Consider the following 15555-nt stretch of genomic DNA (forward strand, 5'->3'; position numbering starts at 1 on the left):
TGTAATTTATCGTTAGTTTTTGTTAAATTCCAATGTGTTTATGTAAAAGGCAGTTCTGGTTTATGTCTACCAGGTGGCAATAATAGCAGTGTTCATCAAGGTCACATTATGCCTGACACACCATTCTGAGTGTTTCAAACTTATTATTTCATTTAAGTTTCTGAACAACCTAAGGAGATAGGAATTTTTATCCCCATTTTACAAACAAGATGGAATCACAGCAGATAAGGGATTGGCTTATCTCCTGTTGTTGCAGGACACAGCATTCCAAATTTTGTGGCAGAGAACACTGTTTTGTTAGGTTTGTTAGTTACGTGTGTCCAGAATTCAGATTGGATGGCTTATTTCTGTTCTGTGATTTATTATAAGATCTCATTGTGGAAGGGTTGCAAGGTGCTATTGATTAATCCGTGTATGATTAATTCAATCCACATAGATTTAATCTACTTAAAATTTTTTCCCCGTTTGTTTTTTCTTATAGATTTAAAGGGATTATTTTGTACCACTAACTTTGTGCCTGTTCATTTCTGTAGCTCAGGTTTTCTGTTGGGGAAGTGAAAACTTAAGACAAACTATTATTATTTTTGAGTTGTGAACTCTTTCAGGTAGAAGAAGGCTGGTGGAGTGGAACCCTGAACAACAAGTTGGGACTGTTTCCCTCCAATTTTGTGAAAGAATTAGAGGTAACAGATGATGTTGAAACTCACGAAGCCCAGGAAGATTCAGGTAGATTATTTTAAAAATTTGAATAGATTTACACCAATTTTGTATATGACTAGTGTTCATTTTGTATATTTTTAGTCTCTTGTCTTTTTGAACTATGAGCTGTAGTTTATCCACTTTAAAAAAAAGCAACTTATGACAAGGACTTAAAGTGAAAATGTTAGTCTCTCAGTAGTGTCTGACTCTGCAACCCCATGGACTGTACCCGCCAGGCTCCTCTGTCCATGGGGTTCTCCAGGCAAGAATACTGGAGTGGGTAGCTATTCCCTTCTAGGTAATTTACTGTTTTCCCTTCTGATGTCTTCTTCAACCCAAAGTAAACTTATAGTACCCTTATTAGAAATGATACTGCTTACGTTACCTGATTTCTTCCCACTTAAGGTCTACTTATATACAGTTGTGATCAGAGTTTGCAAATGGCCTGACTACTTAAGAAATATTAGAAGTTCAAAAGACTCTTCCTCTGAGTTTCTGTATTCACATAATAGATTTTGTTTTCCGTGTGTAGCCAGAATGTAATTTAACTATTTTGTGATCTCTGTCATTTAGAGACTCACCTATAAATTATTCTTAAATTTGCTCACCATTCAGAAGTATAATTGAAAAAGCTTTATCCCAAAACTTGGAATTACATCTGTGAACCGCTGAGGGATTTAGGAGAGATTTTTTTTTTTAAGAGACATTAAATTCATAAGTGGTGGCATAGGGATAAGTAGATATTTTTCTTTATGGAAAAGTATGTAGTGAACATGTTCAGGGATTAACACTTGTACACTTGTGTTATTTGGCAGTTTTATAATGGTTACATAGATTCATAGATAATGAGATATAGACATACAACCTTAAGATTGTTGATATTGCTTTTTTATTTCAAAGACAGTGTGGAGTCAAGATACGAAGACTATTGTTTTAGGCCATTAGAGCTGCTGTAATAAACTACCACAATCTAGGTAGCATAAAAACAACAGAGATTTATTTTTCACAGTTCTGCTCCTTTCTGGTGCATAGTTGCTGACTTCTCACTTTGTCCTCACAAGTTGGAAGAGACAGGGGAGCTGTCTGCAGCCTCTTTGTAAGACACTAATCCCATTCCTGAGGGCTCTGCCCTCATGACCTAATCACCTCTCTGAAGGGCCACCTCTTCACTTGGGGAGCTAGGATTTCAACATAGGAATGTTGCAGGGACAATTACTACTTTGCACACTGTCCCCTGAATTACTTCAGGCATAAATTGATATTAAGTGTCATAGATACTGAATCTATTGATGTTTATTTTTAACATTAAAATTTAGTGTGAATTAAAGTGTAGAGTGAAATAGTCTTTATGATGCCATATAAACTGAGCCCTTAAAATACTGTATGAAATTCAAAGTCCATAAGGGATCAGTAGCAAAAGAAATTGAATTTAAATTTGGATATAGTTCATTACTTCATAATTATAATACTTTGGGCATTTCCTTGCACTGTTCAGCCTTATTTGAATTTTAGTAACCTTGCAGAATCATAATCTGTTAAAAATGTACTTCCTTGCTTGCTTAACCCCTTTACAATAACAGTGCATTCTAAATGTGGAGCTTTGTGATTATGGGGTGGGAAGTCAGTGGTTGAAGTACACTGTAATTTCCCTTTTTTTTTAAACTCGAATTTTCAGGCAGAAAGATTTTGCATATTGATGTAAGTGCCAAGAAGTGAACACTTTATAAGGTCTTTAGAACTTTAGTGAAGACATGGTGTCCTTTGAGTGTTAATTTAAGCATTTGATATCTTACACATTGGGTCTTAGAGAATGAAATATAACATCTTTTGTGTTAACTAATGTTTTGACAGTCTTCTTTAGTCAGTATAATAGCATCTATTTCAGATAACTGTTACAGGAATTACCAACTGTTCATTTTAAAATGTGTTCTTTTTTTTTGTTTTGTTTATAGTATTGGAATGCCATATCCACTGCATTTATTTTACTTTCTTCTTACACTCCTTCTTTTAATAGATAGAATGAAATATATGGGATGTGTTCATGGTTTGACCAGTTAAACTCTGGCTATTACTGCTAAGAAGATAATTCTGACTCTAGACAGTAGGTAGACAGTATTACCTGAGCCTTTATGAGTAACTTATTTTCATGCCCTCTGTTTTCATTGAAGAACTGTGGAATAAAAGCTATAAGAAAGCCCCTTTTTATATTTTTTAATAGGAATATGGTAAATTTATAATCTGTTCTATTACTTAGTGATTTCTATATATAAATCTCAAGATTAATATCTTTTTAGTAGTCAATTTCAGGAAAAGCATTGCTTCTCTAGGGAAGTGTTATATTTCAGTTTTTATAATGAAGTGACTGCCCTTTCATTTTGTCAAATATTCTTAGCCTTTGTTGTTTAGAGTGTCCTTTTGTCTTGCCTGTAAAACTGTCTTTTCATGTACTTTCACCCCTGTGAGAAATATGAGCAGTGATATAAGAGTTTGATGGCATTTCCCATGGATCCAGTGTATTCCCAAATCTGAAATTTAAACACTGAAGTGAGTAAAGGGAAATTCTAAATATAAATGTTATTATTTAATTAAGTCAACATTTATATATTTGTTCGCTCAGTGCATTGAATGCTCATTGAGCATATTGTGCACGCTTGCTGTTTCTGTCCCGTGTCACCTTTGTAAAGGAGCTGTAAATTTTGACATACTCTTCTTAAGAAACTGATATACAATGATTTCCTGCATTTCTGATTGGTCTTTTACAGATTAGAAATACCTAAAATTGTTTCTAAATATTGGGGAAAAAAATCAGTATAAAGTGCTTAGGATATTTTACTACTCAGCAATTTTATTTTTATTCTACCATTTTTTTATTAGGAGTTATAGGATATAAATACTGTGGAAGTGGAATGTCAAGGTTTTTGTGATTTTAGGTGTCATTCTTTAAAAACCAGTTATCCTTTCAGAAGCTGTTCTGACTGGGCCTACCTCACCTTTACCCCTCTCTCTGGGGAATGGGACTGAAAATGCACCTGGATCAGTTACCCAGCCAAAGAAAATCCGAGGAATTGGATTCGGAGATATTTTCAAAGAAGGCTCTGTGAAACTGAGGACAAGAACATCCAGTAGTGAAACAGAGGAGAAAAAACCAGAGAAGGTAGTAGTGATGAGCTTTCCTTAGATTCACCCTCTTCATTCTCTCATTAAACAATTTTTAAAATGTCACAATTAGTTTGCAACTCTGCTACCTTTTTCTTTTTTTTTTTTTGGAGATTGCTGGTGATGGGTTATGAATGAGAAGACTGTGAGAAACTTTTTAAGCTTAAGTGACTTCCGTTAATGTTTACATTTGATTCTTATAAAATTGGATGGGGGAGCCAGTAAATTTAACACAGACTTTTCTTAGTGGAAATTTTAAAGTTTTATTATAGTGTAAAAATATAAAAGGCAAATACATTTTTGTCTTCCTTTTAAATCTAAAATTATGTTTTGCCTCTCAGTTTGAAGTAGCTCTAAAATGGGCCATTTTAAAATGAATTCACAGTGGGATATTAAGTTAAATTAGGCCTTGCTTAATTTTTCTCTGGATTGTTAGTAGTGGTGAACTCTACCAATCATTAGCCCTAGGTGTATGGAGCACTTTATGTTTTACTAGCATTTCACTGGCATTGTGAAATAAAGAGAATGTACCATCTAATAAGAGATTTTAAAATAAATCATTAAATGTTTACTTTGGGGGGAAATAGCTACAGTCTTTAGGATGTTCATTTCAGGTCTTGTTTCTGGTGTTAACACCTTGGAGATTAGTTTGAGTACTTACTTGAGGAGGCTTGTCCCTTGACTTTTAAAGTATTGTTTCCCTTCTGGTTCTCCTTTGTTATGTCTTATTTAACTCATAACATTTGAAAATGTTTTAGTATTTACTTGTCTTTTTAGTTACATTTCACTATTAAGACTGTTTTGGTTGGTGAAATATATTCTGAAATTTTCTCCTAAAATGGTTAGTTTCAACTTTTTTTCCCTTCCTTTCCCAGCCTGTCACATATTTTCTTATATAATAATAAGTTAGGTTTGGGAAAGAGAGCTTACACTTTCTCTTCTGCCCTCTCCTAGCTGTGTGACTGTCTGACATTAGGATTATGGGCCCAGTTCGTTCTTGGTTTTAAAGGTACAGATCAGAATTCTTGTTGGGATGGTGCTGTATAGTCCTGTAACAGCTAGGAATGTCTAGAAGCAGTGTCTGCATTATGAGGGATAGTAGGCTAGATGATCTGGGGTTCCTTTCTAACTCTAAAGCTTATGGTTATGTTGAATAACTTTATCTGATTATTGATTACACTGGTAATCTTTCCTTTGCCATTTTTTTTTTAAATTTCTGGCTGGCTGTGCTAGGCCCTCATTGACGTGGGCTTTTCGCTACTTGGGGTGAACAGGGGCTACTCTCTAGTTGTGGTGCACAGGCTTCTCGTTGTAGTGGCTTCTCTTGTTGCGGAGCACAGGCTTGAGGAGTGCAGGCTTCAGAAGTTACAACACGTGGGCTCAGTAGTTGTGGAGCACGGGCTTAGTTGCTCCATGGCACGTGGGATCTTCCCGGACCAGGGATTGAACCCGTATCCCCTGCATTGGAAGGCAGATTCTTCAACACTGAACCACCAAGGAAGCCCCTCCTTTGCCATTGATAATGTTCAGTAAAGAGTTGTTGTAAGTGAGAGCACTCTCAGGATTACCATGTAAGATGGCCTTCCAAGACTTGATTTGATCACTGACCTAGGAATTGATAAAGTAGGGAGCACATTTGCTGTGTTTGTAGGCAACACCAGATTGGAAGATATAATGGAGAAAAGTTAGGAGAAACTAAAGTGAGTATTTTAAAAGATAAATAGAATGCACAATGATATTACCAGTTAGCAGTATGCTCAGATTTTTAACTAATGAAATCTAAGGTCAAATGTAGTGTTACTTCAGAGAAGAGAACTTAAGGAAACACTAAGACATGATGAAAGGCTTACTGTAGTTGATTACAATGGAAAACTGTCTACTAGACCATATAGTTACAAGGGTTGTAACATTACCTAAATGCTTTCATTCTGGTAGCAGCATTGAAGTAAGTATAAAAACTTTCTTTTCTTCTCTGTCTTATTGTAAGGAAGTTCAGTTCTGTCGTTTAAGAGCCCACCTTCTAGAGTCGAACTTTCAAGGTTCAAATCTGGGCTGCACTGCTAAATTATTTTTATTGTGGTCAAGTTATTTAACTGCTTTCTAACTATAAAAAGAGTGACTAATAGTGCCTACTTTATTCTGATTGTTCTGAGGATTAAATTACATGACGTGTAAAGTGCTTATCGGAGAAGGCAATGGCACCCCACTCCAGTGTTCTTGCCTGGAGAATCCCAGGGACGGGGGAGCCTGGTGGGCTGCCGTCTATGGGGTCGCGCAGAGTCGGACACGACTGAAGTGCCTTAGCAGCAGCAGCAGCAAAGTGCTTATTAGCTCAGAGATTGGTACATGGTACATTTTCAAATGCTATTTTTATTTGTTTTGGAGGTTCTAAAATAAATCACAGCATTTTGGGTATCAGAGTATGTTTGTTATCCTTAAGACAGAGTGTTTTAAAACCAGAAGTTCTAGGCTACCATTTAAATAGCTTTCCAGATATTTATCATTTCATGGCACAGTTTTCAGTTATATTACTAACCTGGCTATAAGTACTGTTAGGGAAAACTAGATAATTGTTAATGGAAATTTTGTTTGACATTATTAGCTTTGTTACAACTTAAAATAGACGATACTATCCTTTCTATTCTAGCCTTTAATCACACAGTCACTAGGATCCAAAACTCAGAGTGTGGAGATAACAAAAACAGACACTGAAGGTAAAATTAAAGGTAAGTTTTTTAATGAAATGTTCATGTTGAGTGAAGCATGCTCAAATATATTATTAGATTTGTTGAAGACACTTGTTACATTGTACTGCTTCATCAGAGTATTAAATCCTCCTAGATGTGAACACCATGAGGTCATAGATTTTTGGATGTTTTTTGTTCCTTGATGTATCCAGTACAGTTAGAACTGTGCCTGGAACAGGTAGGCATGTAGTAACTATTTGAATGAATGAATGATCAATGAAACTCGTTATTTAATTCAGCATGAAGTAAATTGGCTTAAATTATTGAAATCATCTCTGAAAGCTAGTGTTCATTTCTTTAGACAAAATGGAGGCTTAATAAGTATTTGTTGAAAGAAGTAATTTATATATAAACTTTATTTATGTTTTTCATTTTAGCTAAGGAATACTGTAGAACGCTATTTGCCTATGAAGGTACTAATGAAGATGAACTGACTTTTAAAGAGGGGGAGATAATACAGTTGATAAGCAAGGTAAGATACTTCTCAGGCTTTTCAGTGAATAACTTAACTTATTCATAGAAGTATTTTTTCAGTAGTCTTGCATTCACACTAGAAGGTAAGCTATGAAAGACCTGGGCTTTGCCATGTTTATTGCTGTGACCTCAGAACCTGGAGTATAGTAAGTGATCAGAAAGATTTTTTTAAAGCAAATGTTTATTGTCTATTATTGTTATAATTGATGTTTTAGAAATTATTTTTACCCTCATGTTGTGGAGAAATATATTTTTTTAGTAGGATCTCAAAGTCTGCTTAAAGTCTTTATTTTTTCCTTATAAAAATAATGGGATTCAGTGTTTTCTTATTTTGTCGCTAACTTTTTTCTTATTTAGATATAACCACTATTATCCTTATTCTTCATTTTGCGGTTTAGGAGACTGGAGAAACTGGCTGGTGGAAGGGTGAACTGAATGGTAAAGAAGGAGTATTTCCAGACAATTTTGCTGTTCAGATAAATGAACTGGATAAGGACTTTCCTGTAAGCTTTTCTTTTTCAGTGATGATGATAAGTTAAAAAACCTTTTGCTAATATTTCTTAAAGAAACAAGTTTTTTACATAGTTACTGAGTAAATTTTCCATGAATTTCAGATTGATATAATCAGGTAAAAATTATTTGAATTAAGGTAGAATAAAACAGTGTATCACTTCTGTGTTTATCACTTCCTGTTTTTCTTTTCCTTTGACTAAAAATTAACTTAGACTTTATTACTTTATTATGATTAAAAGATAAAAGACTGGCTGTACTATTCAGACAAGTTAGCACTTGACTGTAAGTCAGTATATTTAATTTTGTTGAAAATTTTTATTTTAAGGTACTGTTGGTTGCTGTTACTCTGTCACTGCATTTTTGGGACAGTGAGAAGGCTTTATTTAGCCTCCTTACAGGATTTAATTTATCGATCTCACTTCTCACAGTGAATAAAGTGAGACTGAGTCAGTGATCTTTTGCTTTTCTACAGTTTGATCCCCTTTTTTCCGCCTATGGAGGGATTAATGAATTTTTAAACAAGAGGAAAAGATTTACACAGAGAGCTGGCAAACCCCAGCAAGGCAGTCTGCCATATTTAATTTAAGCCAGTGCAGCAATCTCTAACCTTTGAAATCTTTTATTTAAAGTAAATTACAAAAGGATAATGTATGAAGGCTTACACTGTCTGAGATTCTTCCTTTGCTAAATTTCATTCATTATTAATTCAGCAGGCTTCAGGTACACTTTATTTTTACACACTTTATACTCTTGTTAATGTACTCATGTTCTTTTTTTGACTTTTATTAGATGTTCATGGAGTATTGGTTATCAGTTATTTTTAATTTGGAAAAACCAAATTCACAAACTTAGAAATGTGTTTCAAGTTTTTTAAGGCAAAAATGAATGAATACTTGTAAACCCAAGAGAATTTTAATAAATTAAAAAATAGACCTTTGCCTTTATGTTCTTTTTGAGAGTCCTGAATAATCAAAAGTGAAACCTCTATATATTTATTAGGTATTCTTCTTCTTTTAAAATAAAGTGTCTTTCTTTCCCTGCCAGGTAAAGAGAGGTAAAAATGGTGCATAGAAATCTTAAAATAGGGGAGATAGGGAAGAATGTTTCTGCTCATCATTAAGCTTTTTTAAGTTTAAGTCAGTGATAATTTTTGAAATATTTTAATTTTGATCAAAGAGGCATTTGTTCTTATAGGATAAATTTTTTGTCTTTGATCTTGTTTGGATCTTATCATTTTATAATTTCTAGCAGGGATGGGATAAGGAGAGGTATTTATGTAACTTAGATTATTTATGATCAGAGTTTAACTATAAATATTTAATATGTAAGTGTTTTACTGTTTTCACAATTATTATTTTAATAGAAACCAAAGAAACCACCACCACCTGCTAAGGGTCCAAGTAAGTAAGAAACAGATTATTCAGTTTTCTGCATTTTATAGTTTTAAGTTCTAAAATGATGAAATTGGGTCTTCTGTAAATCATTTATTTTTGTTAGCAAAAATTAAATGCTATGACACTATATATAATTTTTTTAAATACATAAATATTGAGTGTTCATGTGTATTAATATCTCAGTATTTTTTTAAAGTATAAACCATATAAAATTAGAATTTTGAAAATAATTTGGATATTTTATGACATTTTGAGTTAAGAAAATTGACTAAGCTTAAATCTTAAATATTTACCTAGCTGATAAGTTTTCAGATGTAATCCATTTTTCAGTGTCACAAACTAGTAGTGATTTATTTATATATTCTTCAAGGAGTATGATAATGCTTAAGCAAACTGGAAGAGTTTTTGTTTTTCCTTTTTAAACAGTTGCATAAAAGATGAGTACTTAGAAGTATTTTCTAGAGTTAATGTTTTATAATCTGACTCTATTTCTTTAAGTTCTAACCCATAATTTCTGATTTTTAAAATGTGCAGTCCAATTTTTTTTCCTTGAAAGATTTGCTTTTTTTTTTTTTTTGAGTAACACAAGTCCTTCCCTCCTCCATAGTTTCAGCTTTCTGTTTGCTAACCTTATCTCAGAGCAAGGATACCTTAAAGGTAATTTTTGTAGAAGCTGGCATTGGAGAGTTTTTAGCTACTAGTCATACTGGGCTTTTAAAATTAATTAAAATTAAATAAAATTTAAAAGTTAATTGGTTGCAGTAGCAGCATTTCAGGTCTCAGTGGTCAGTATTGGACCATACAAAAACAGTATTTCCATCATTACAGGAAGTTCTCCTGAGCAGTGGTGTTGCAGAGGATGTGAAGTCTTCACTTGAACGAGTAGGAACTCAGTCCACAGTGCTGTCCCTTACTCAGGGTGTTAGTGGCAGTCTCAGGGTTAGACACAGAGTGATTGCAGTTTATTGTTCATTCTGTTAAACCATGTTTTCATCTTACGTTATTTTTTCAACTTTTGCTTTTTAGTAGTATAATTATCTTTGTGCTCTAAAACTATCTTTTTTTAAAAGTATTAACTTTATTCCCCCTTTTAGTTTCAAAGCCTGAGCTGGTAGGTACCGAGAAGAAGTATTTTCCTACAAAGCCTGAGGAAAAAGGTGAGGTGATTTCTTCCAGTATCAGAAAAATAATTATTCTTTATCAGTGTAGAGAAAAATGTATCTCCACATTGAGTCACTGACACTGATTTTTAACAGGTGTTCATTATGTATTATGAAATTCTTGGGGTTTTCTGGGAGGGAGTTTGTCCAGATCAATAGGAAATTAAGATTTTACTCAAACTGATACCAATTTACAGTCATGAGAAAGTTATACCATCACTTCAGTAAGGATGTAGCATTTAATCAGTTATTTCTAATAATGTGTGCGAAAACCAAACATTAAACAGTTATACTCTTATTATTTTCATAGTGTCCCAGTTGAAATATATCAAAAAATTTTTTTCTTAGGTATAAGAGTAAGGTCTTACCTAAAACATGGAAGTGATTTATCATGTATTGTTTGACTTTCACTGTGTATATTTATCATGTAAACTTGGAAAGGTATTCCAAGATATGTATTTTGTTTGAAAATATCACATGTTTTGTTATTGTTAGTACCTGCCTCTTGTACACAAGATCTGCAGTGGTCCTGTCTAGCAGAGTAGGTTATATACACTTGCAAAAAACTTGTCACTGTTGCCGAATACTTTTGTGTCTACTGCCAGTGTTGATTCTACTTCCTGTTCTTATCTCTTGCTTAAAGTGTTAGTGTATTCTCTTAACTTAATGATTTCTCTTATTTCAGTCCCTAGTCTGGCTTCTGTTTCACATTGTTACCAGATTAATTTTTTAAGGTTTTTTTTTTTTTTTTTTTTTTATTTAGAAGTTTCAGAATCACAGCAGAATTGAGCAGAAAGCACAGAGTTCCCGTATCCCCCCTGCCCTAGGCATGCACGGCCTTCCCCTCCATCAGTGCACCCCACAGTGGTTCCCTTGTTACAGTCAGTGCACCTCCACTGACACAGGATCGTCTAAAGTCCATGGTTTACACTGGGGGGTCACCTCTGGCATTGTGCATCTTATGAGTTTGGACAAATGTATAACTGTGCTGTCATACAGGACAGTCTCACCTCTTTAAAATTCCTCTGTGTTCTGTGCTTTTCATCCCTCCCTTCCCTCAACCCTTGAAGCTGCCCATCTGTTAATTTTCTCCCTAGTTTTGTGGTTTTCAGAATGTCATATAATTGGACTCATACACTACGTAGCCTTTTCACATTGTCTTCACTTTGTAATATTCATTTAAGGTTTATCGATGTCCTTTCATGGCTTAATAGCTCATTTCTTTTCAGTGTTGATTAATATTCCAGTGTCTGGATGTAGCACAGTTTATCCATTCACCTACTGAAGTTGGTTTCAGGTTTTGGCAGTTATGAATAATGCTGCTGTAAAATTTGTGCAGTCTTTTTGTGTGTCCATAAGTTTTCAGTTCGCTTAGGTAAATACCACAGGGTGTAATTGCTTGTTCATATGGTAAGAGCATGCTTAGTTTTGTAAGAAATTGTTAAATTGTCTTTCGTAGCGTCTGCACCATTTTGCATTCCCCCCAGCAATGAATGAGAGTTCCTGTTGCTCCACATCCTGGTCCGCATTTAGTGTTGTTAGGAAATGATCCCAGATTACGTTTTTGGTATTATCTTCTACTTTATTCACTAAATGTAGCAACCACACTCTGACTCTAAATGTCATACACCTTCATAGCTTTATCTCTTTCTCACTGTCTGGGCTCACCATGGAAAGTTTTTATATCCTCAACTCTCCTTTTTTTACATTTGAGATTTTAAAATTTAGATGCAAAGATATTTCTTGATTAGTCTTGTGATAGATCAGCCCTGGGATTTCTTTGGAAGGAATGATGCTAAAGCTGAAACTCCAATACTTTGGCCACCTTATGCGAATTGACTCATTGGAAAAGACTTTGATGTTGGGAGGGATAGGGGGCAGGAGGAGAAGGGGACGACAGAGGATGAGATGGCTGGATGGCATCACTGACTCGATGGACGTGAATCTGAGTGAACTCCGGGAGTTGGTGATGGACAGGGAGGCCTGGCGTGCTGCGATTCATGGGGTCGCAAAGAGTCGGACATGACTGAGCGACTGAACCGAACTGAATAGCTATTGTTAGGTCTACATCTTGGATCAGTTTATTTTGGTACTTGGTTATAATATCTGTCCTACATGAAAAACTAACCATACAAAGATATATAGAATCATCATAGAGACATATATATACACATACATACACATGTAAGAAGTTTGTTACTAAATTATTTTCATTATGTTATTTCTTTTGTAGTCCCCTTTATCAAGTAGGTAGGGTTTTGTTAAAATAAGGTAGTGACTTTCTGTATTTCCTGAAATCAGTCAGTTGATCTTATAAACAAAATGGGAGGTAACACATTTTTATTACATTTATTTTTTCAAAATCCTTGTCATGAGGAAGTGACAGGGACTGAATTTGCCCTCTTGAGTTAGACAACTAGGAAGCTGGGTAAAATATATTTAACAGTGGTTTCAGACATTGGACAACAGGTAACACAGGGCTGTTATCACTGAGGGAAGTTATCACTGAAGCCAGTGAGGCAAACCCTAAAGTTACCCCCAGCTTATTGTCTAGAAGCAGTTTTCAGGCAGCAGAAGGAAAACGGATTTGCTTATGTGTGAATGGAGTCCCTGAGGAAATGAGAGAGAGAACGGACAGAAAAAAAATATGTGAAGAAATAATGGTTGAAAAATCTTCAGATTTGGGAGAAACTTGAAGCCCACAAATCCAAGCTGCTCAGTGAACTCCAAGCAGAAAAAAAACAGAAAGCATATCACCTTAAGGCACATCATAATAAGTTCTGTGAAAAGCAGTGATAAAGAGAAAAACATAAGGCCTGAAAGAAAATAACTGTCAACCTTGAATTCTCTACCTAGCAAAATTACTTTTCAGGCAGTGGAGGCAAAATTAAAACTTGGAGATAAAATCTGAGAGAATGCTTTGCCAGTAGACCTGTATGTACCGCACAGAGACGGTTTAAAGAGGTTCTTTTTGGCAGAAGGAAAATGACCCTGTGTTGGCATTTGGATGTACAGAGAGTAATGAATGCCAGAAGTGGTAATTATGTGAATGAATAAAAAAGACCTCTTCCCCCCCTTATCTGTAAATGTTACCAAAACCACCAAAACTCTTCATTGAAAAAATTTTAAAGCTTACCAGGAAGTGTTGATTTCAAAGTTTAGGTGTACAAATGTAAGAAATTTTTAAATAAGTGAAATAAGACAAATACAACAAGGAAAGCAATTCTTAATATTTTGAAAATGTTCTCCTTAACCTGGCATGACTTTAATCTGATGCAAGAAATACGAAGAATGTCAGTGCTTTGCCTATTAACTAGCATTCAGGGAGAGCCAGTATCAATTCAGAGGGTCTGACTATTATAGACATGGGATTCTCCAGGCAAGAATGCTGGAGTGGGTTGCCATTTCCTTCTCCAGGGGATCTTCCCGACCCAGGGATCGAACCCAGGTCTCCCTCATTGCGGGCAGATGCTTTAACCTCTGAGCCACCAGGGAAGCCCATTATAGACATAGATTACATTATTTCTTTAAAAAAATAAACATAAGTTTATCTCTCTTTCTTGTTCCAGAGTCAACAGAGAGAGCTTTTTCAAACCATAGCTAGGTCCACTTGGAGGAACCTTAGCCTTCTGACAGGAGATACAGTGTGTTCCTCCAGCGTGTGTTCCTTCCTTTTATCTTTCTTGATCTCCGTTTCACAGAGCATGTCCTGTGAAAACCCTGCCTTATTAATGAGGATAGAAGTGGAGCTCCCAGAAAACATGCAACAGATCACCTCTTAACTTTGACTGTTAGATGACTCCCTATTATCTCACAGGGCACTTTTCCAGATCATAAGAGTGGAGTTTAAATCCTCCCTGTCCAAGCCTCCGCATGGGTTGTCTCAAACCTGCTCTGCAGCATCATTCTCACTGTTTTCTCAGAGGTACTGTGCTCATCATACATGTTGTCCCTCAGGATAGTAATGATCCCAACACTGAGGAGCACGTGCTTTTCTCCTGCTTTGGGGGAAGACTTTCCTGGACATACCTTTCAGTAGCCTGCTTCATTCTTACCAGAGCAGGACAGAATTACTGGAATTCATTACTCAGCAAGGAAATGTAATTTTATTTAAACCAAAGTAAGATTCTCACCAACATGAGTGAATTTTTTTACAAAAGACTTAGCAGCAGCAACAGCAGCAGCAATACTAAATGCTGGTGAGGATCCAGATTATCAAAACACTCATACATGGTAGGTGGGAATGTAAGTCGTTATGTCTACCCTTGAGAACTAAAGTTGACCCTGTTGCCCAGCACTTTTATTTCTAATTGTATACTCACAAGAAATGTGTGTTCCATATGTACACCAAAAGACTCAAAGTTTATCATAGCATCGTTTACATTGACCCTCAGTTGGAAGGAGCACAAAATGTCTTATCAGTAGTTGAATGGATAAATAAATAGAAGTACATTCAGGTGCCAGGATACAGTATAGCATGTGTGTGTGTTAGTCACTCAGTCGTGTCTGACTCTGCGACCCCTTGGACTGTATCCTGCCAGGCTCCTCTGTCCATGGGATTCTTTAGGCATAGCATAGCAACAAATGAATACAATAGAGTTTCACACAGCAGCATATTATGATCTCATTGGTGTAAACTTAAAATATTCAGAAGTGATCTGTCATGTTAGAAGACACCTTTGGATTGGAGCATTGAGGTGGTGATTGGAAAGAGGCATGAAGAGAAGGAACTTAATGTGGCTGAGGCTTAGTTCTTGGCTGGAGTGGTGGTTACTCAGATGTGTTCCTGTGATGATAGCTCCTTGAACTTTGAACTTAGACTTCTGAAAATAGATCACGTTCCAGTTCGAGTCACTTCAGTGAGATAAATATGGGTAGTTTTTTTTTTTTTTTTTGGTCCTAAACTTTTCTAAAATGTTAGGAAGGTAGAATCAATTAAGGATATACTTCCTACTTTTTGCGGAGTACTGTGTTTCTCTCTAAAGCATTTCCAAGTGACCACTGATAAAATAAGGAACAAGAACTTACAAGTATGTCATTATGTATTAACTATGCCTTTTTGGTGACAAAATTTTTATTAACATGACATGATACTGTTCTTAATTTTTTTCCCCAGCATATTTTCTTAACTATCTCATAAAATTATTAAGTGAAATGGTACTAATAATATTCCTACTATAATGATAAGAATTATAAATATAAGCCTGTCATTTTCTTATCTGCAACTAATCAATCTAGCCTTAGTTTTTCAAAAAAAATTTTTGTTATCATGATTATTTATCAATAAATGGCACTAGAGTTTCTACTCATTTTTAGTTCCCTATACTTCGGTTTTAGAAAGTGGACTGGATTTAAGTCTAGATAATGTTGTTTTCTGCTTAGCGTAGATTATGCATGATTATATTGGAGTAG

General features: G+C 35.1%; 1 protein-coding gene across 1 annotated transcript in view; it reads left to right on the forward strand.

The window, feature by feature from the left end:
* CD2AP (CD2 associated protein) overlaps nucleotides 1–15555 on the forward strand; it is a 79872-nt gene that overhangs the window by 45113 nt on the left and 19204 nt on the right. Inside the window, exons 5-11 of the mRNA XM_068994152.1 lie at nucleotides 606–726; nucleotides 3663–3853; nucleotides 6503–6581; nucleotides 6980–7074; nucleotides 7475–7579; nucleotides 8953–8989; nucleotides 10078–10140. Of these exons, the coding sequence (XP_068850253.1) occupies nucleotides 606–726; nucleotides 3663–3853; nucleotides 6503–6581; nucleotides 6980–7074; nucleotides 7475–7579; nucleotides 8953–8989; nucleotides 10078–10140 (691 nt within the window). The remainder of the gene's footprint in view (nucleotides 1–605; nucleotides 727–3662; nucleotides 3854–6502; nucleotides 6582–6979; nucleotides 7075–7474; nucleotides 7580–8952; nucleotides 8990–10077; nucleotides 10141–15555) is intronic.

Source organism: Capricornis sumatraensis, chromosome 22 (genome assembly GCF_032405125.1).
Source record: "Capricornis sumatraensis isolate serow.1 chromosome 22, serow.2, whole genome shotgun sequence".
NCBI lineage: Eukaryota > Metazoa > Chordata > Mammalia > Artiodactyla > Bovidae > Capricornis > Capricornis sumatraensis.